We start from the raw sequence: 21,180 nt of genomic DNA, 5'->3' as shown, positions 1-21,180 counted from the left end.
CCTCTCCCGGGCGATCGGGGCGGCCGGCCGGCGCGACGCTGCCCTCTCGCCGAGGTGGTGGTGGCGGGACACCGCAGCCGGGCTCCTGCGTCCTCCGCCCGGCTCCGCCTCGAAGCCCAGCCCCCGCGAGCAGCTGTGCCAGCGCCATCCCTCCTGGTGCCGCCCTGCCGGGCCCGGAGGGAGGCGCGCCCCGCAGGCACCAGTTGCCCGCCTACGGCGGACTCCCGCCCGCGGGGCTATCGCGCGCCCTCGACGGCGCATCGCCATCCCGACTCTGGCACCGAGGGCCTCCTAGGCCGGCTCGGGGGAGTCCTCTGCTGCCCAGACGGCGTCGGTGCAGGCGGGAGGCTCCCATCTCCCTCAGCTCCCCCTGCTACCGGTAATAACAGAGGGCGATGGGCGTGCATCCCCTCCGACATTTCTCTCATGAAAATAGGGACATCCGAACAGACCCTCCGACATTTCTCCCATGAAAATAGGGTTGTCCTAAGGAAAGACGGGACATTCTGGGATAAAGCGGCTACGTACCTGTAACTTGGAAAATAGGGACACTTGGAAGGTCTGGGCATAGAAGCCAACTCCTAGGGGCTGTGATCTCTTCAGTATCCCCCCCAATAAAATATTTGAGGGAACCAGGCTCCCCAAAATTAATGGGCATTGTCATTCAAATGGTGGGTGTCTGGGGTGCCAACTTCAATAAAATATTGGGGGGGAAGCCCCGCCCCACATAATTGCTCACATGACATCTCTCTCTGAATGGCAATGCCCATTAACTTGGAGGGCTCACATGTTTTATGGGGGGGGGGGTTCAAAGACTTCCCGGCCCCTAGGAATTGGCTCCTATGGTGTGCGCGCACTGCATCTTGTGATTATGTGGAGCAGGGCTTACCTTGCCCCCCCATATTTTATTCAAGTGGGCACCCCTGGCAGTGGGGGTTTCTAGAAGCCCAGAAAAGAAGCCACTACCATCCCTAGCTTTGGCCATATTGGACAAGCCACCTCCTCTTATTTTCAACCAATTTTCTGTCCTGCCCCCTCACGCCAAGTCTCTCAACCGACTTTCCAAGAACCACATTTCCTCCCTCACAAGAGAAAGGCTGGCGGGGAGCAGGTCTAGGTCACTGGGGCAGTGTGCACAGCCAAGGGGAATCTGGGGTAGTTATGGCTTTACTTCCTGCCCTCTCAAGTTGGTTTCCTGCATTCCCGGATACGTGGAAACAAACCAAACAAGGTAAAAATGCAAGACCTGCTCATTCTCTGCAGGCAAACTGCCCATCTTCCTGCCTTCCTGAGAACCCTTTCCCCTTGCCATCAGGGTGGAGCTGATGTGATACCAGAGCAAAAGGCTCTCCCATCCCCCCACCCAAATCCAACGGAGGCCTGCCTTTCCGCTTACCTTCCAGCTAAGCAGAAAGGATGAGAACTAGCTTCCCCCCTTCGAAAAAACTGCGCTTCTTATGAAGAATTGGATTGTGATTATTATTTTCGCCCACAACAGTGGGCAGCCAACCAGAAAACATTAAAGGGGGGGGGGGAGAAAACACCTCCAGTATAGGGCTAAGAGCCAAAACAAACACAAAACACCACAAATTTACCCAGGCGTGTGTGAAGCATAACCCAGGTCCCACCTTTAAGGTTAATGTGGCATTGCAGGAGAGGTGCAGGGATGTGGGTGGCTCTGTGGTCTAAACCACTGAGCCTCCTGGGCTTGTCGATCAAAAGGTCAGTGGTTCAAATCCCTGCGATGGGGTGAGCTCCTGTTGCTCTGTCCCAGCTCCTGCCAACCTAGCACTTCGAAAGCACACTGGCGCAAGTAAATAAATAGGTACCACTGTGGCGGGAAGGTAAAAGCTGCTTCCGTGTGCTCTGGTTTCCGGCACGGTGTCCCACTGCTCCAGAAGTGGTTTAGTCATGCTGGCTACATGACCCGGAAAGCTGTCTGTGGACAAACGGCCTGAAAGCGAGATGAGCGCTGCAACCCCATAGTCACCTTTGACTGGACTTAACCAGTCCAGTCCAAGGGACCCGGGTGGCGCTGTGGGTTAAACCACAGAGCCTAGGGCTTGCCGATCAGAAGGTCGCCGATTCGAATCCCCACGACAGGGTGAGCTCCCGTTGCTCGGTCCCTGCTCCTGCCAACCTAGCAGTTCAAAAGCACGTCAAAGTGCAAGTAGATAAATAGGTACCGCTACGGCGGGAAGGTAAACGGCGTTTCCGTGTGCTGCTCTGGTTTGCCAGAAGCGGCTTTGTCATGCTGGCCACCTGACCTGGAAGCGGTACGCCAGCTCCCTCGGCCAATAACGCGAGATGAGCGCCGCAACCCCAGAGTCGGTCACGACTGGACCTAATGGTCAAGGGTCCCTTTACCTAACTGTCCAAGGATCGTTTACCTTTTACCTAATCCATTGTGCTACCTGTTCTTTCGGTGTGCATTGCAAATTTGTGTTATATGTAGACCACTCTTCTTGCAGTGAATTCACATAAGGATGCGCAGAAGAACTGCTGCTCCCCTTTGTCACTGTGATGCATGTGATGCAAATTGAGGGTGGCGGAAAAGCAACGTGTCGGGCAGCGATTCTCACCTGTTCCAATCAAGAGTAGCTGGTGGTCAGTGCAAATAATACTTGTAACGTGGCTTTACAATCAAGAAATGGTGAGAACACGTGTGTCTGCTGGCTCCTGCCTCTTTTCTACTATCGTGCAAGGGCAACTGGCGAAGTTGCTTTAATTATTTCCTCTACAAAGTCAGCTCCTTAACTTCTCACAAAAACCTTCACGCCCTGTGCAGGTAAACCGGAGCCTTAGGAACAAGCGTGCCATCATTACAAGAACAGCCCTCTGTGTGCAGTGCACAGGCCATGCCAACCAAGTAGCTGTGGTGCAAGGGGCTCGCCACGAAATATGGAGGTCAAAATCTATGTTTCTTAATAAGCTTCGTTTCAGGCTCGGTATACATGAGCAATTGTGCAACACCCTGTTATAGGAATTTTAAGGTCTCAAATATAAAATAAAACGAACAAGGCAAACCCATACATAAGTATATAAATCACGTGTCTGAAATAGTACAGGAGAGCAATCCTGAAGCCATTTTGACTCTCCCAAATTGACCTCAAATATTTCTCTGCAAGGAGGAAGGAAATACGAAAAGCTTTCCAACTGTCTTTGGACTGTAGGGGCTTACACCTCCCTGCAAATACAATCTGGCAAATTATCTGTTAAGCTGAGCGAACTATCAATATGGGTAAGAGATTCAGAAACTAAAGTATTTACCATCTCCAAGGAATGGCCCAGCTACCCAGAAAATGCAACCAAGAAAGGCATTATCAGGTATCCTAGCAGACAGGAGAGAAGCAACTCTCTCAAATTTCTGCTGGAGACCACCTCCTTCTGTGATGTATGTATGATTTTTTTGGCGGGGGGTGGTGGTGGTGGTCTTGGGCTACAGGGTGGGCAATTTCAAATGTCTTTATAGGGGCTTGCGCACCAGTGTTCAGGGTTCTCCTCCCTCCTGCGTGTGGTGAGTGGGGACCCTGTTGCAACAGTTCTATTAATAAAGATCAGGCTTACTAGCCACTTTGCTTCTCAATATACTCTGGTTGGCCTGTTATTTTTTCCCCTACCAATAGGGGACCCACTTAAGGACTCTATACGGACTCTGGAATAACCCATAAGAGAAAGGGAGCAATTTTCTTACAAGACTCTGGGTGTGAGGCCATGTTTCTCACCCGTCCAAAATGAGCCAATACCAAAAATATCAGGGATCCCACGCCAGTCACAGATGTGTAGGCAAGATGACCCCACCCTATGAGATATAACAGAGCCATTCTCCTCCTTTGCACTGGGGTGCTCCCAGTCACAGCCCAGGCCCTCGACAAAAAAAGAAATGGGGCATGAGCGGTGTGTTGGTCTCAAACTACCAGCTAAAATACTAAGGCAGGGGTAGTCAATGTGGAGGCCTCCTGATGTTGTTGGACAACAACTCCCATCAGGCCCAAGCTGACTGACAATTGTCAATCAAGTCCATTGACAGGGATGATGGGCGTTGACATCCAACAATTTCTCCATGCCAGTTTACAGCAAGACAAGACTTTTATCTCCAGTACAGAACCATAGTGATAGAAATAGGCAAGATGTTTGCTCTCTTTTAAGATTTCGTTCTTGTTGTTTTAAATGCAGTAGTAATTTGCAACAGGAGTAGCTAGCTACTTAGCTATAAAGATGCAGAAAAATCACCCTGCCTTATATAATCTGGATCGGCTGTTGTGACTCAAAACAGTCCTTGCTTTTAACTCATTTGCGGTATGACAAACCACAAAATCCAGGGTGCTCATTTGCATGGCAAATGCCTCGCTTCCCCATTAAATAATGACCCAATATTCAAATGAACAGGATTACAGAGGCTCAGAAAGGTAATCTGAGGCTCTCTATGAAACATTCATTGAGTAACAAACAAATGCTCGGGAGATACAGCCAGCTGGAAAGTTTTCTCTCTACCGTGTCAGGACAGACACCATCCTTTTTTTTCATAGCCTCCCACAACACAAAAGAAGCATCCGGAAGAGAAGAGGGGAGATAAAAGAGGACTAGGCAATTTATTGCTTACATGGATACGAGCCCCATGGACAGTATAGTACTGAGATCGGACAGTCACTACATGAAGCAACAAAGGCAGGCGGGGGTCACAAGTCTCCATTTCGGTTGGGCCCCTCTGAAGTGGGGCCTGCAATGCCGCAATATGTTCCTGCAACAAAATAATTCATTCTCACACAACCCTTCCCCTCCCAATCGAAGTCTGATCTGCGGTGAGGATGCAGGATTTCTGTGTGCAGCCTCCTATGTTCAGCTCCGGCTGTGAAATTTATGGAGATTACGGTCGCCACAATAACAAGAGCGCAGCAACCTGTCGTTCTTCAAAACTGCACCCACACGCCTCGAAGCAAACTTCTGCATTTTCTGCAAACATGGGGCATAGGCAGTTGTGGTCTTGCCCAGCACACATACACAGACACTGCAGAATGACGGTGCCACAGAGACAGGGAGGGAAAACACACACACACACACACACACCAACTCCTACCATAAAACTCAAAAGACATAACTGTAAAATGGTCACTCCCATCTGGGCTGGTAAATTTGATACCTCCCTGCTTCCTGCCCTTTAGGCTCAAACTTCCACATTAATAGAGAATTAAAATAAGGGATTCAACTTCCTCATATAATTCCTATCCAGCACTGGGTATAGAGTCCTGACAAACTGGAGAACACAGCCTGGCATCCAAACACTAAGAGATGCCCAAATGATGCACACACAGTAGAGGGGGCAGGGGGGGCTGTTTCCCACTGCACCATTCTTCCACATTAACCGTGTTCTAACATGCCCCTGCCATTCCCCAGATTTTTAAAAAATATACCTCCATGTTGAACAGATTCACCTTCCAAGCCACCCACCCAAATAACGGGAGATCTTCCTGCAAGCTGGGAGTATCTAGAGCAGAAGTTGTTGAAGTGGTGTCCGTTCTCCAGCTGTTCTTGAACTCCAACTCCCATCAACCCCTGCCAGCCAGGGATGATGGGGGACATAGTTGAACAGCACCTGGCTCCCTGTGATCTAAAGCAGTGTTTCCCAAACTTGGGTCTCCAGTTGTTTTGGACTACAGTTCCCATAATCCTTGACCACTGGGTCCTCCTAGCTAGGGATGATGGGAGCTGTAGTCCAAAAAAATAGCTGGAGACACAAGTTTGGGAACACTGATAGAGTGTGGAGAGCAAAGCAAGTTATACAGGCTGTGAAGTTTGCCCTTGAACAAGGCATGGGGGTCACAGGGCAAGAGAAGAGCTGCGTCGGTGTTCTTGAGGTCCGTTCTTAATTTCGGAAAACATCAAACTCTGCAACTGCTTCTCAATGGTACAAGAGTTGGAAGGGTGGCCATTGTGGCAAGTTCTCCCTTCTTGCTGGGCAAGGGCACTCTCTGTGGCCTGCTTCCCCTTACACAGTTTCCATTAGGAAACTTATTAGATGCGTCCACCATTACTTTGAGTCGACACCCAGCGTTACGGACAAGGGAAGCTTACATGTTGCAGGGCAAATTTTAAAGAATATGAAGCGCAAGCGCAAGCGCGCACACACACACACAAAATAGTCTCTCACAGAGATGGCTGCTGAAACAGAAAGCCATGGATAGATGGCTCAATAGCGCCAGCTTATATTGCACTTGAGTGAGGTATGTAAACAATGGAACGGAGTTCGATCTACAACACAGAACTGGCTCAGAATTCCTAACTGGAAAGGTTTTCGGCCCTACGGTCTAGTGAGAGGCCAACATGGACATGAGGTTTAAGACAATGTCAAATGTAAACAAGGGAGAGAGGGAGCTAGAGCAGGAATCTGCAGCACCCCTGCGGGGGCAAGGGACTTCCCCCCGCAGCCTGTCTCTCCCGCGTTGCTCCCTAACAATGCCCCCCGGGGCCAATTCTACATCAATCTCTCTCTAAGACAGTCCACAAGGCCTCTTTCTCCACAACCTATTCACACTGCCCCAGTTCCAAAGTCACAGTGTGGACTACTGAGACGTTCCCTCAGCTGGCAGGAACAGGGACCTCAGAGAAGACAGCAAGGTCTCAAGAGTGGTTCAAGTCTATCGCCCTCCTCGGGCTTCTGGGAAATAGGGAGGAAAGGCTGAAAATGCCACCTTCCCTCCTTTCCGACAAGTCATTGGTCAAAATGAAGGCAGGGCAAAGGCAGCTCTCTGCCCCGCACTCGTCTGCTGCAGACCGATGGCTCAGAAGACAAGCAACAATCACGACGTCAAGGTAAGGATGTCCCGGCTGCGGCTCACGGGCAAGGTGCGTGGCCTTGCCAGGCTCGGTTCAGGCACCAACGCTGATTCTAGCTGAGCTTGCACGGCTGGTGGGATCGAGTCACAGGTAGAGGCAGCTTGTGGAGGCCTGGAGAGAGAGGAGAGGAGGAGGAGGAGATTATGGATTAAAGCCCAAAGCCTGCAGACTCTCATCCCAATACCCAGGCAGGAAGAAGACCAACTGAACAAGTTGTTCAGTCATTGCAATTTTATTACAGTGGCACCTTGGTTCTCAAACACCTTGGTTCCCAAACACCAAAAACCCAGAAGTAAGTGTTCCAGTTTTCGGACGTTTTTCGGAAGCTGAACATTCAAGGTGCTTGTTGGCTGTTGTTTCTGGGGTGCCTGCACAAATCAGAAGCTGCACATTACGGTAGTTTTTGAACATTACAGAAGACAAATGGATTTCTGGAACGGATTAAGTTTGGCGCTTTAGTTTTTGCTATTTATTTTGCATTTTTGTTTTGGGGGCTTTTTCGGTTCATTTGTTTTTGTGACTGTGTGGAACCCAGTTCAGCTACTGATTGATTGATTGATTGATTGTGTGACTGCAGAAATGGATAAAGGCCCCCCATCGAAACAATGACTATCATCGGTGCAGGTAAGAATTTTTAAAAATTCTTTTTTATCATCTACAATACTGTCTCATTTCTTTTATAGTATAGTACATTGATTATTGCTTTCATTTTATGGATCAATGGTCTCGTTAGATAGTAAAATTCATGTTAAATTGCTGTTTTAGGGGTTGTTTTTAAAAGTCTGGAACGGGTTAATCTGTTTTGCATTGCTTTCCTTTTTTTAAAATAAATAAATTGAATTTTACATATTTTTTATCATCATTACATCATTCACATTACAGAAAACAAAAAGAATGTTTTGCATTCCTTTCTATGGGAAAATGCACCTTGGTTTTGGAATGGATTTCCAGAATGGATTAAGTTTGAGAACCAAGGTACCACTGTATTTGTTGCAAGCCTTTCCAAGTGTGTGGCTGGAAAGGGGCTAATAAGAATAGCAAATAAAATGAACACACACAGTGAGCCTGCCCAGACAGGAAATGAACTGGGGGCGGCGGGAGTTTCCTCACATGCAAAAACGGTTGTTCCTTAGGCAGAAAAGTTTTCCGGGCTATAACAGACAACCCTAGGTAGGTTCAGAATGCTCCAAGCAACCCCCAGGGCCCACCACACTTCGGCCTGGTTCGTGAATCAGGTGAGCCAAATTATGGCCTAGCAAATTGTCCAAACCAAGGCTGGTAGTTTACCTGCCCCAGATAAACCATAGGGGAAAACCTTGGTTCCAGCTCATGGTTTGCTTGGAGAGAGCTGAACTTACAAAGCCATGTTCAGATGATGTGCTAAGCCAAGCCAAAGCACAGCAAAGCGGTATGACTAAAGAAGAGCAAGTGGCTCTCCTCTTCTCAAGCCCATGTGTTTGCACCAAGCCATGGTTTAGCTTAGCATGACATGTAAACTAGGTCATAGTCAACCTCCGCAGAAGGAAGCCGCAACCCGAATGGGACCACATCTTATGCTCTTTCCCTTATACCCAGGACATGGTGGTCCCTTTGTTGCTGATCAGACTACGTAGCAGTTCTCTTTCCCAATACCGCTGTAACAAATAGACAGAGGAGAGCTTGAAGGGGGGGGGAACACCAGCACTTACCAAATGCCCTGATGAGTTCAGCTTGCACGGCCCAGGTGAATTTTTTCACCAGGCAAAGAGTCGTGAGGCCAGCAAAGAGCATGTTGTAGAGAAAGACAATGTAGAAGTTTCCTAGCCAGTTAAACCTCCCAAAGTCGCCAAGCAGGTCAAACCTCGTGATTCCTGAGATGGAGATAAAGAAATAATAATAATAATAATAATAATAATAATAATAATAATAATAATAATGCTGGCCATGCAGCACACACTTGAATCTTCAAGGTCATCTGCAATATTTTAAAGATCTGTGATTCATTGTACCATCTACTGATTTACGCTCCTTGCAAGAGTTTTTGCACGGGGTTTCCGTTCCTGGCCCTTGCACACGTCAGTAAATTGAGTATAAGCGTGCCCCATTCTGCCCTCTTCCGGGTCCAAAAGGAAACACTGTTCTAGTCAATAATGATTCTGCAAGTAAACATGAGGGGCAGTACATTACCCTCTTTGAAGCTACATAAACTTTGCAGGGGACAGGCCTTCAACACCCTAATACTTTTTGCCTCCACCCAGAGGATCAGTGGAAGCAAAATAGTGCAAATCAAGTAAATGAATACACAAATACAGTGGTACCCTGGTTCTCAAACGCCTTGGAACCCAAACACTGCAAACCCGGAAGTACCTGGTAAGTATTCCGGTTTGTGAACTTTTTCCAGAAGGCGAACGTGCTCCATTTTGAGTGTTTTGCTTCCGCTTTGAGTGTTATGCTGAGATCTGTCTGTTTTTGCTATTTATTTTGCGTATTTTGTTTTTGTGTTTTTGTGGAACTCAGTTCAGCTACTGATTGATTGTGTGACAGCAGTACATTGTTTATCGCTTTCATTTTATGGAACGATGGTCTCGTTAAATAGTAAAATTCATGTTAAATTGCTGTTTTAGGGGTTGTTTTTAAAAGTCTGGAACGGATTAATCCGTTTTGCATTACTTTCTATGGGAAAGTGTGCTTTGGTTTTGGAACGGACTTCTGGAACGGATTAAGTTTGAGAACCAAGGTACCCCTGTATGTGTAGCCCGTATTACTTATCAAAAAGAAAAGAGGGGGGGGTTGCTTGAGCTGGGTGTAAAGGTAAAGGTAAAGGGACCCCTGACCATTAGGTGCAGTCACGGACGACTCCGGGGTTGTGGCGCTCATCTCGCTTTATTGGCCGAGGGAGCCGGCGTACAGCTTCCGGGTCATGTGGCCAGCATGACTAAGCCGCTTCTGGCGAACCAGAGCAGCACACGGAAACGCCATTTACCTTCCCGCCGGAGTGGTACTTATTTATCTACTTGCACTTTGACGTGCTTTCGAACTGCTAGGTTGGCAGGAGCAGGGACCGAGCGGCGGGAGCTCACCCCGTTGCGGGGATTCGAACCGCCGACCTTCCTATCGGCAAGCCCTAGGGCTCTGTGGTTTAACCCACAGCGCCACCTGCGTCCCTTTGATCTGGGTGTATTTGTTTTGAAAACACACAGCCCTGCCTACACGGGAGTTTTTCAACAGCAAGGCTGAATTTTATTGATGCACTCTGAAGAAGATGAGGAGGACAGAGTGAAGTAGGCAAAACTCACCCAAAGTCCGAGACAAAACTGGGAGGGCAGAGCTCAACACCAACAACGAGACACAGTTCCCGATTATCTGCAAGGAAAAGCATCTTGAAATAAACACAGCTCAGAGACAGAGCATGCAGAGAGAAGTCCCCAGGTTCAAACCATGGCATCTCCAGGAAGGGAGGGGAGGGACCCCAGCCCTGGAACCCTGGAGAGCCCTGTCTGCCAATCAGAGTAGACAATCCTGAGCATCCATTCCAATGACACTAGAAACCCACATGACTTTTGACTGGAGACTAGCAAGGAGGTAGCGCCACAGCCGCAATTATTCCCCACCCCTCAAAGAGGAGGCTCTGTGCCTTAGCTCTTACGGGTGCGAGCTGTAACTCACTCAGCCCCCACGCCTCTCTGCAGTTCGCAAGACCTACTCTCAGTCAGATTAAATCAAATAAACAAGGAAGATTTGGTGTCATCTTGGAGGGGATGCCAGGAAACAGGGAATTATGTTCACGTGGGGTGGGGGTGTAAATATGTACAAATTTTTCTGGCAAAGGGTGTTTAAGGAGATAGCAGAAATCACTGGGTTAAAGCCGACCAAAAGTCCAGAGGTAGCATTATTATCAATTTACGATGGGGTGGGGGGTTTGCAGGCTATGAAGGACTTGCTCACAAATTTATTGACAGCTGCACGAATTATGATAGCTAGGAAGTGGAAGGGGCAAGCAGAATATAAAATGGAAGAATGGTATACAGAGGCGTGGGATATAGCTATTAATGATAAATTAACAAGTGCCATTAAGGTAAGATGGGGAATATGCAGGAGAAATGATTTTTGAGAATTAGAACAGTACTGTTAAAACGGAAAGGGGTCAAATCATTGCAAGAGGTGTTGAAATTTTGGGAGGCTGGATAGCTACAATGGAATGGAAATCATTTATTTATTCATGGAATGGAAATCATTTATTTATGATTATTACTTTGTCAAAATTAAATTTAAAAAAAAGAAAGGCAGAGAATAAACCATTAAACCCGCTCCTGCTTTCAGATCAGTAAGCTCCCATTATTAACATGCTGTAAATCAGGTTTCCTCAAACTCAGCCCTCCAGGTGTTTTTGGCCTACAACTCCCATGATCCCTACCTAGCAGGACCAGTGGTCAGGGATGATGGGAATTGTAGTCTCAAAACATCTGGAGGGCCGAGTTTGAGGAAGCCTGCTGTAAATGGTCCCCCCTCTCACAGCAGCTGAGATATCATAACAGTTTTTGTCTTTCTGCTTTTTTCCAGCCGAGCGGCTCAGCCAATGGGTTGGGCCAGGGATGTCCCCAGCGACAGTGGTGTCAATTAAAACAAAACAAAGCAGCCAGATATATATACAGTACCTTGGTCATGGCTGTGTCATGTTGCTCAGGCAGCAGTTTGGTAAACAGTGGGGAGCTGTAGAATCCCACCACGGAGGAAATCATTAGGTAGCTAATACAGCAAAGGGTTAAGGAAGAACGATGGAGAAATTGTCACCAACATGGACAGGCTGGGAAGCAGGACTTCCGAAGAGAAGCATGCGTGCGCGCACACACAAATCATGCACAGAGAAACTTATTTAAAGCAAACCTTTCGCTTCCCACAGAAGTTAGGCTCAGAACAGGAATCCTACTATGATGCTCTGGCAATGAGTCTTCAGTGCAAGAAAGGTCTTGCCTTGCCAGAGTTTGACGATAGCCAAAGTAGCCAAAGTAGTGCTGCTCGGTGATGAAGAAGAAGGCCAGGGCAGGGCAGATTAACCTTAGGAGAGTCTCACACCTTTTGGCTGACGAGGAGAAGGTTGAAGAGAAACCAGCAAGGGGGAAGCAACTTTTTTCAAACCTGCCTGGCAATCTTCGTGTCGCAAAGTAACAGGAGGGAAATTCCAAAACGGACAAACTGCAAAGGATACAATATGAGGATCACCTGCATGGCTGCCCCAAAAGAGCCAAAGACAGAGAAAGAAACTTTTCCCAACGGTGCATCCTGGGAAGGGAGAGACAAAAGGAGAAATGTGTGATTAGGTTCCTTCGGGGAGGGAAGAGCTGAATAAAACAATATGCTTTCTGCAAGTTAGACTTATCTTGGTACCGTGTACCCATCAGTCTAGACCATTGTTAGAAACTGAGATACGAAAGCTAGGACCTAATGGCACCTTAAACCTAGGATATGGCCGCAACAAAGGAATGTCTGGGTGTGCTTTTTTTAAACAAGAATACAAAGCTGAAAATGAATGAACTGCAGCTAAAATCTTATGTTCATTTTTAACATGGTCTAGTCCTTCCCCTGCCCACCCCCCTAATATCCTTAAGAGGGTCTCTTCTCCAGTCTTCAGAGAGTAGCTGGAAGTGGGGAGGCAGAAAAAGGTCCTTCTTTCCTTCCACTCTGCAGTTTTAATCTGAAATCTCAGGCGCAGTACTGTGCCCAGAGCTCAGAAGCTGCTTGCGCTAATGAAATTCCCTGTTGCAAAATGCGCCTAGAGCTTTGAACACTGGTCTAGACGCATGCAAAGTAGGCATTTCAGTGGCTAAACCTCTTGAACAATTGAATTTAATCTATGTCTTGCAAGTGAAATAGCAACTAGAGAAATTAAGTAACTCGACAGGGTGAGACAGGAAGCCTGAGCCATGAAGAGAGAGCGGCTGGAGAAAGCTCCAGTACAAACGATTGGCTTGGGAGACTCCAACAAGACAGTCCTTTCTCTCACCTGGATCCCTCGTGGCATGGCTGCATCATCCAACAGCAGCTCCAAGACATGAAAACAGACAACCAGAACAGAGATGCCCTGGAAAAGATGGCAGGAAGGGGGAAGTTATCAGTATAAGGTAAAGGTAAAGGATGGTTTAGTTAAGTCGCTAAGTTAAACGACGGATGGTTAAGTCCAGCCAAAGGCGACTATGGGGTTGCGGTGCTCATCTCGCTTCCAGGCCGAGATTACCTTCCCGCCACAGTGGTACCTATTTATTTACTTGCGCTGGTGTGCTTTCGAACTGCTAGGTTGGCAGGAGCTGGGACAGAACAGCGGGAGCTCACCCTGTTGCAGGGATTCAAACCGCCGACCTTCTGATCAGCAAGCCCAAGAGGCTCAGTGGCTTAGACCACAGCGCCACCCACATCCCTATCAATATAGCACCAGCATAAGAACCTAATAAGAGCCTGATGGATCAGTGGCCCAACTAGTCCAGCATCCTGCTCCCAAAGTGGCCAACCAAACACATACAGGGAGCCTGCAAGCAGGATCTGAGCGCAACAGCACTCTTCCCTCCTGCAGCTTCCAGCAGTATTCAGAGGCAGACTGCCTCCAACGGGGAAAACGCCCGTGGTTTCGGCCTTTAAAAAAGGACAGCGCAACATACAGAAATGCCCTGGTGCTCCCTTGTAACACATACTGTATTGTCTAAGCAAAGGAGCTTCCCATAAATACGAGGAATCCAGCAAACGTGCAGAGAAAGGACAGTATCCTTTCTGGGATATACACCTACTCGTCCGCAGAATCAGTAAACGAAAAGCTTGGCTCCCTATAGCAAGAGGCTCCGCTGACAGACACAAACTCCATTCTACCTGTTACCAAGCCTCTAGGGAACGGGCTCGGACCTTTTGCTCACAGACATGAGGGAGCCACCGCTGCCTGTCGAGCTACGAGCCTTCTTCCCAGCCTCGGAGCTGCAGAGACCAAGTGGGATGGCACAGAAATTCCCACCCCAGCCAACTCTTCAAGAAGAGGAGGGAGAAGACTGGGAGTGGGCCTGGCCAGGCCTGTGCAGAGCTTGATTGACTGAGGCCTGGGGCTGGGAGTCGTGTTAGAACAAAGTTATAAACTGAAACAGGGTAAGTCCGACAGGCCCGTAGCAGTGTCCCCCTGGCAAGCTTAGCCCTCCGAGGCCCAGGGCAAATGTAACCGGCTGCCCCCAGCCTCTGCAGGGGGCCTGGCTACCATGGATCTGGGGCGATCGGAGCACCTTGGTGGCACAGGACCGCCCAGTGGGACACCATTTCCTTCTCTGGAGAGGTGGAAAGCAGGTGGGGGCCTTTGCCGAGCCACTGCTAGGGCTGCATCACCAATCAAGCTGCGTCAGTCAATCGCCATTTTGATGGAGAGTCCAAAATGGCAGGCTGTTGTTGAACGCATTCCCAGAATCCTGCTTTCTGACATTCATTTTTTTCTGACTCAAGAGATGGCGATCAGCCACGATGCTGTCATTTAAAGGCTTTTTTTTTAAAAAAACAAAACACCAGACTTGCCAACCCCAATTTCAGACCAGACATTTACCGTTAGAGATAGCAAAGAAAGCATGGCCAGTGGGTACCCCAAGTTCCTTTGCCAAGCAGAGGCTTTGCGGCGTGTTTCTGCGAAAACAAAACACAAAATAGGGAGTTGAATGGCTAGACATTGCCCCAGCCAAATTCTGTGACCCGCATCATACAGGTAATTAAATGCGAAACATCCTAGGGCTGGGATGGATAGCTTTAAAGGTAGACTGATGTGGATTTGCTTGATCCACATAATCAATCCAGCCACCACTTCATTCTTTCTTGGTGCAAAACGGGATTTGTTGTTTTTTTAACTGCAAACTACAAACAGAGACTGGATGAGAGGAATCGTGGTAAGTTTAATAATGCGGACAACAATCTACGGATGTTTGATCCCATATCCCACAGCTGTCCAGTGATAAGTTAGATACATGGAGCATATTTAAGATCCAGAGCTCTTGCCTTTCCCCTGCTTTGCTCTTCTTACCCAGTGTTATCCTGTGTGCGTGAATCGCTAGGTATTGTTGCCTCAGCACTTCCATATCAAAGTTGAGCCAGCAGGAGGTTTTCCCTGTGCAATGCAAAGACAATTAGATAGATAGATAGATAGATAGATAGATAGATAGATAGATAGATAGATAGATAGATAGATAGATGATATACAGTGGTACCTCGGTTTAAGTACACAATTGGTTCCGGAAGTCTGTACTTAACCTGAAGCGTACTCAAACCGAAGCGTACTTAAACCGAGGTATGACTGTATCAGATAGATAGATAGATAGATAGATAGGTATGACTGTATCAGATAGATAGATAGATAGATAGATAGATAGATATACAGTGGTACCTCGGTTTAAGTACTCAATTGGTTCCGGAAGTCTGTACTTAACCTGAAGCGTACTTAACCTGAAGCGAACTTTCCCATTGAAAGTAATGGAAAGTAGATTAATCCGTTCCAGATGGGTCCGCAGATTGCTCAACCTGAAGCGTACTTAACCCGAAGTATGAGTGTAATTGGTTCTGGAAGTCCGTACTTAACCTGAAGCGTACTTAACCTGGAGCGAACTTTCCCACTGAAAGTAACGGAAAGTGGATTAATCCGTTCCAGATGGGTCCGCGGACTTCTTAAACTGAAAGTACTCAAACTGAGGCGTACTTAAACCGAGGTATGACTGTATAAACACCCATTACTGTTTTATTTGAGCACTTCTAGATCACCCTCTGCCAAGCCATTTCTCTCCCCTCCTCAGACACTGTTCTACAGTGGTACCTCGGTTTAAGTACACAATTGGTTCCGGAAGTCTGTACTTAACCTGAAGCGTACTTAACCTGAAGCAAACTTTCCCATTGAAAGTAATGGAAAGTGGATTAATCCGTTCCAGATCGGTCCGCGAAGTACTCAACCTTAAAGTACTCAAACCGAAGCGTACTTAAACCGAGGTATGACTGTAGATATATAGATATAGATATAGATAGATAGATGCTGTCAGAGGGCCTGATGTGGCTACTCTAGAGTAACGACTCCAGCATGGTCTTTTTAGGCTTTTATTAAGTGCTGATTATTTACAGTGGTCAGAGCGGTTAATATACATCCTTAAGGTGAGGTGTCAGAACCTCCGAATGGCGATTGGCGCGTTTTCCTCCAGCATAGAAGCTTTGGAAGACCCAACCTCTTCCCCCTACGTTTGCGTCGCAATTCCGGAGTTGGGGGAATTGGCCTTCCCCCCCTGCTCCCATCTTCCTGTCCCACCTGGGGCCTGGGCTCCGCAACCTTGCCTGAGCCTCGGACACTACTTCCTGACTCTCCGCTGGAGGCAGAGCTCTCCTTGCTCTCTCCAGCGCTTGGGGATGGGCTGGAACTTAAGATGGAAGGGACTTCCCTGTATCCCTTGTCCCTCACAGATACCGTAATATCTACACCAATACTCAGAGAAAGAATCACCTTTATTAGCCACCATGCCCAACTTTCAGGGCATTAACCAAATCAGGTGCCAAGTCAGCCATTTCCGGCCAGCTTTGTACCATCTCGTATGAGCACTTACCAGAGTGGATCTTACGCGAAATGGCAGCTTCCTCAAACCCTGTACAGTTCAGTTGCTCGTCTAAATCCTCCAGCAGCTACAGGGAAAGAGGAAAACGTACGTGAGAGAAATGAAGCAATCAAGAGCACTAAAAACCCCACCCGCTGGATGAAAGACATGGGCCTCTTACTCTTTACAGAGCTGGTTTTGCATGGTTCTAGCCATGCAAAAAATCTGAATTGCACACGCACACACACACACACACACACACGTCACAATTTTTTATTTATACCCCGCCTATCTGGCTGGGTTTTCCCAGCCACTCTGGGCGGCTCCCAACAGAATATTAAAAACACGATAAAACATCAAACATTAAAAACTTCCCTAAACAGGGCTGCCTTCTAAAAGTCAGATAGTTGTTTATTTCCTTGGCATCTGATGGGAGGGCGTTCCACAGGGCGGGCGCCACTACCAAGACGACCCTCTGCCTGGTTCCTTGTAACCTCACTTCTCGCAGGGAGGGAACTGCCAGAAGATCCTCGAAGCTGGACCTCAGTGTCCGGGCTGAGGAATGGGGGTGAAGATGCTCCTTCAGGTATACTGGGCCGAGGCACAAACACACACCTGCCACCCAGGTAAGGCAGAGGTGTTAAGGACACGTTCTAGGCAGGTAAAAGCACCTGAGGAGGGGGCAGAGCAGGGTCTGTGAGGGGCATGGCCTGCGCAGAGCTCCCTAGGGCTCAGAGGGAGGGCCTGGAGAGCTGCTTTCGGACTCTGGGCCTGAGACTCCCCAATCCCTGATCTAGACAGTGTCGACTATCCTGCTGCTGCTCATTCTGTTTCCCACTCCCAACTAAATACGTTTGGTTCCACCTAAACATTAGGAAGAACTTCCTGACAGTAAGAGCTGTTCGACAGTGGAATTTGCTGCCAAGGAGTGTGGTGGAGTCTCCTTCTTTGGAGGTCTTTAAGCGGAGGCTTGACAGCCATCTGTCAGGAATGCTTTGATGGTGTTTCCTGCTTAGCAGGGGGTTGGACTGGATGGCCCTTGTGGTCTCTTCCAACTCTGTGATTCTATGATTCTACAAGCAACCAGGTTGCTTTATTGATCATTCCCCTCTTCTCTTTTGTACTAAAAGGTAAAGGTAAAAGGTAAAAGGAAGGACCTCTGGACGGTTAAGTCCAGTCAAAGGCTGGGGTTGCAATGCTCATCTCGCTTTTCAGGCCGAGGGAACTGCCGTTTGTCCACAGACAGCTTTCCGGGTCATGTGGCCAGCATGACTAAACCGCTTCAGGACACCGTGACAGAAACCAGAGCGCACGGAAGCGGCGTTGACATTCCCTCCACACTGGTACCTATTTATCTACTTGCACTGGTGTGCTTTCGAACTGCTAGGTTGGCAGGAGCTGAGACAGAGCAGCAGGAGCTCACCCCGTCACAGGGATTCAAACCGCCGACCTTCTGATCGGCAATCCCAAGAGGCTCAGTGGGTTTAGACCCGCGTCCCTTCTACTTTTGTACTAGGCCTGGCAATTCCAAAAGCCTCCCCTGCTCTTACCCTGGGCTTCACCAGCAGTGTCCCCGTGACGGTGAACATCCGCGACAGGCCAAAGGGGGTGCACACTGTGGAGGGAGAGAAAGAAGAAGAAGAAGAAAAGAGCTGTGAACAGCAACACCAGCATGTAATTCCAACATGGCCCCTCCTGCCAGGAGGTGGCACCATTCTCCAAGTTCAAGGACCGGCAAGGCTCAAAGAGGGGGGGGGGGGAAACAGGCCTCCACAGGGTCAGACACACAGAGAACATCTCTTGGAAACTGTTGCAACTTTGGGGATCCAGCTGGCCTCCAAAACCTGTACTTAAGAGTCGCCTCATTCCGCAGTGCAACAAAATCTCTGGTCTGGGGCTGTTTGCAGAGATGCCTCATCCCTGTCTAACATTTATTAGGTTCTTTGTTTTGTTTTGTTTGGAACCAACGAAGAACCAAGCTCCAGAAAGCTTCAAAAACACTCTCTGAGCTGCAAGGCACACCCTCTGGCAGAAACCCAGGGGGATTATAAGACCCTCCTTGGAATATAGATTTTCCCAGTGCTTTTTTTTTTTTTTGCTGTCGGTACTCAAGAGTACTCCGTGCCAGCAACTCCCCAAAATGTTAAAATGGTGGCACTGACTGTAACAACTTCATGGTGAGTAACCAACATTTTTTTCCTTCTTAAAAAAAAGGCAGCACTGTTTTTCCCCAATCAGGACAACACCCAAAGCGAGAGCGCAATAATTTTGCTCAAGGGAAAATAGCCATTTCCTACTTCCGCCACAAAACTATTCAGCAAGCATTTATATCCCTCTGTTTCATATGCAGAGAGATACACATGCAAAAAAAAAGGGGGGGTAGCCTGGGTCAAGAATTGCCACCTATGTTTTGACAAAATACAGGATAGGGTGGGCCGGGGCAGTTGAGGGGGGTGATTCACCCTCCCCCCCCAAAAAAAAACTGGTGCTGAAATGACTTCAGGGCAATCCACTACAATCTATTGCAGCTTTACAAGATGCCCCCTCTGGAATTTGTCACACACACACACATACACATGAATTTGTAGGTGTGTCTGTGTTTGGCTACCCAGAGCTTAAATATATGACCTTTTACACACCCTTTTTCAAACATATGCATTTGGGGGGAAAGCCCTAACTTGGCAGAGAGAGAGAGATGATATATAATAAATTGAAAAGGATGTTCAAAAATAACCTTTATTTAAAAAAAATCCCAGCTTTTCTTTTGGGAATTATAGGGACAGAACTACCTAAACTGTATAGAAATTTATTTATGTATGCTACTACTGCAGCAGCAATAATGTTACTTGCCCCAAAGCGGAAAGAAGCAGAAGTCCCAGTAAAGGAAGAATGGATACAAAAACTTCTGGAATATGCAGAAATGGTGAAACTTACTGGAAGCGTACGAAATCAAGATAACAAACCTTTTTTTAAATAAAAGAATGGAAATGGTTTATTGAATATTTACAGATAAATTGTAAACAGTAGCAGGATTATTGTAATAACCTGCAGTACTGTATATATTTACAGCTGATAGTTAAATGAGCAAGTTAAAAATGAACTTGGATGTGCAGAAAGTATTAAAAAATAAATTCAAGGAACCGCAGAAAGAGGGGGAAGGAATTCAAATTTTGAAATGTTAAATTGATTGTAAAACTAATGAAACGTATAAATTTGAAAGGTATAAAAAGAAAGAAAGAACTGAAATAACAGGACAAAACTGTATCAATACAAGATGTGCCATTTTACACTGAAATACGGGACAATCCTGTATTATACAGGACAGGTAGCAACCCTAGGGCTAGGGGATGGCTCTAGGGCAGGCATCCCCAAACTTCGGCCCTCCAGATGTTTTGGACTACAATTTCCATCATCCCTGACCACTGGTCCTGTTAGCTAGGGATCATGGGAGTTGTAGGCCAAAACATCTGGAGGGCCGCAGTTTGGGGATGCCTGTTCTAGGGTTTCAGACAGGTGCTCACTACCTGGAGATTTTGGCTATTAAACCTGGGATCTTCTGCATGCAGCAATGATAGCTCAGTGGTAGAGCAGCTATCTCCGCTTTCTTTAAAAAATGTAACATACACCCCCCCCTTTTTAATGCAAACAAAGTTCAGAATACTTGGTTTATCCAACAGATCCTGTGGAGCTGGCAATTCAACCCTAGGCATTTAGGAACCCCTCTCTAACCTTCCAGATCGGATCTGTGCTCATGGCCCTGAGTTCTCCTTCCTCCCCACAGCATCCCAATAGTAGCAATGACAACAATGCATTTAAAAAAACACACCAACCGACTTACACAAGAGCAGCAGCACACCAAACAGGGAGATGCACGAGTAGAGGTAGGGGAGGTAGTATTCCCATAGGTCTGCAGAAAGAAAGGCAGTCAATGTGTGGTTCGGGCAAATAAAACAGGCCACTTGGGGGCAGTGCTGGAGTGGGGAGCCTCCAGCCCACAGACAAGCCCATTTGCCCCACCTGCCCAACACCTAACAGCTGGTGAAACTTCAGCCAGTGCGAAATTCAGCGGCCAGGTTGCTCACCGGAGCAAGATGGTTTGAGCACATTCCACTGATCCTGGTCCGACTGCACTGGCTACCAATGAGTTTCCAGGCCGAATTCAAAGTGCTGGGTTTGACCTATAAAGCCTTAAACAGCCCAGGACTGCAATACCTCAAGGACCGCCTCTTTCCATATGAACCTACCCGGACCCTGAGATCATCTTCTGAGGCCCTTCTTTGTGTGCCTCACCCATGGGGGGTCCGGAGGGTGGCAACACGAGAACGGGCCTTCTTTACAGTGGCCCCTCCGTCTGTGTAATGCTCTCTCCAGGGATGTTCGCCTCCATTATACACCTTTAGGCGTCAGGCAAAAACGTTTCTTTTCAAGCAGGCCTTGGGTTGATCTGATTTACATACCCTTTTAAAATGTGGTGGTTTGGGGGGGGGGCTATTGGGTTATTGTTTTATTTTTATTAGGCATTTTGTGGTTTTATACCTTGACTTTATTCTGTGAACTGCCCTGAAACCGGAGTATAGGGCAGGATATAAATTCAATCAATCAATCAAAATAACTAAATAACTAACATCAATTGTGGGCAGGGTACAGATGCAAAGGAATTATCAGGAGCCTAACTTTGACTTCCTGGTTGTTCCTTGGCAAGTGACCCCGCCCCTTTCGAAGCTGTCTGCTTGCAGGCATGGCTCCATGGATTCAAACTGTCCTGCAAGCTGACACCCCCCCCACACCCCAC

At 47.7% G+C, this 21,180-nt stretch overlaps 1 protein-coding gene across 1 annotated transcript in view; it reads right to left on the bottom strand.

Moving 5' to 3' along the window:
• Positions 1-4,568: 4,568 nt before the first annotated feature.
• Positions 4,569-21,180, bottom strand: part of LMBR1L (limb development membrane protein 1 like) — a 43,765-nt gene continuing 27,153 nt past the window's right edge. The window contains exons 7-17 of the mRNA XM_035103905.3: positions 20,227-20,295; positions 17,939-18,003; positions 16,401-16,476; positions 14,846-14,929; positions 14,378-14,454; positions 12,815-12,892; positions 12,020-12,093; positions 11,469-11,559; positions 10,110-10,176; positions 8,523-8,684; positions 4,569-6,945 (exon numbers count right to left, since the gene is read on the bottom strand). Coding sequence (XP_034959796.1) covers positions 6,887-6,945; positions 8,523-8,684; positions 10,110-10,176; positions 11,469-11,559; positions 12,020-12,093; positions 12,815-12,892; positions 14,378-14,454; positions 14,846-14,929; positions 16,401-16,476; positions 17,939-18,003; positions 20,227-20,295 — 902 coding nt within the window. The 3' untranslated portion in view covers positions 4,569-6,886. The remainder of the gene's footprint in view (positions 6,946-8,522; positions 8,685-10,109; positions 10,177-11,468; positions 11,560-12,019; positions 12,094-12,814; positions 12,893-14,377; positions 14,455-14,845; positions 14,930-16,400; positions 16,477-17,938; positions 18,004-20,226; positions 20,296-21,180) is intronic.

The sequence above is a fragment of the Zootoca vivipara genome, chromosome 2, assembly GCF_965207765.1.
Source record: "Zootoca vivipara chromosome 2, rZooViv2.hap1.1, whole genome shotgun sequence".
NCBI lineage: Eukaryota > Metazoa > Chordata > Lepidosauria > Squamata > Lacertidae > Zootoca > Zootoca vivipara.
Note: the sequence above shows the minus strand (reverse complement) of the source record. Positions and strands in the feature narration are given on the sequence as shown.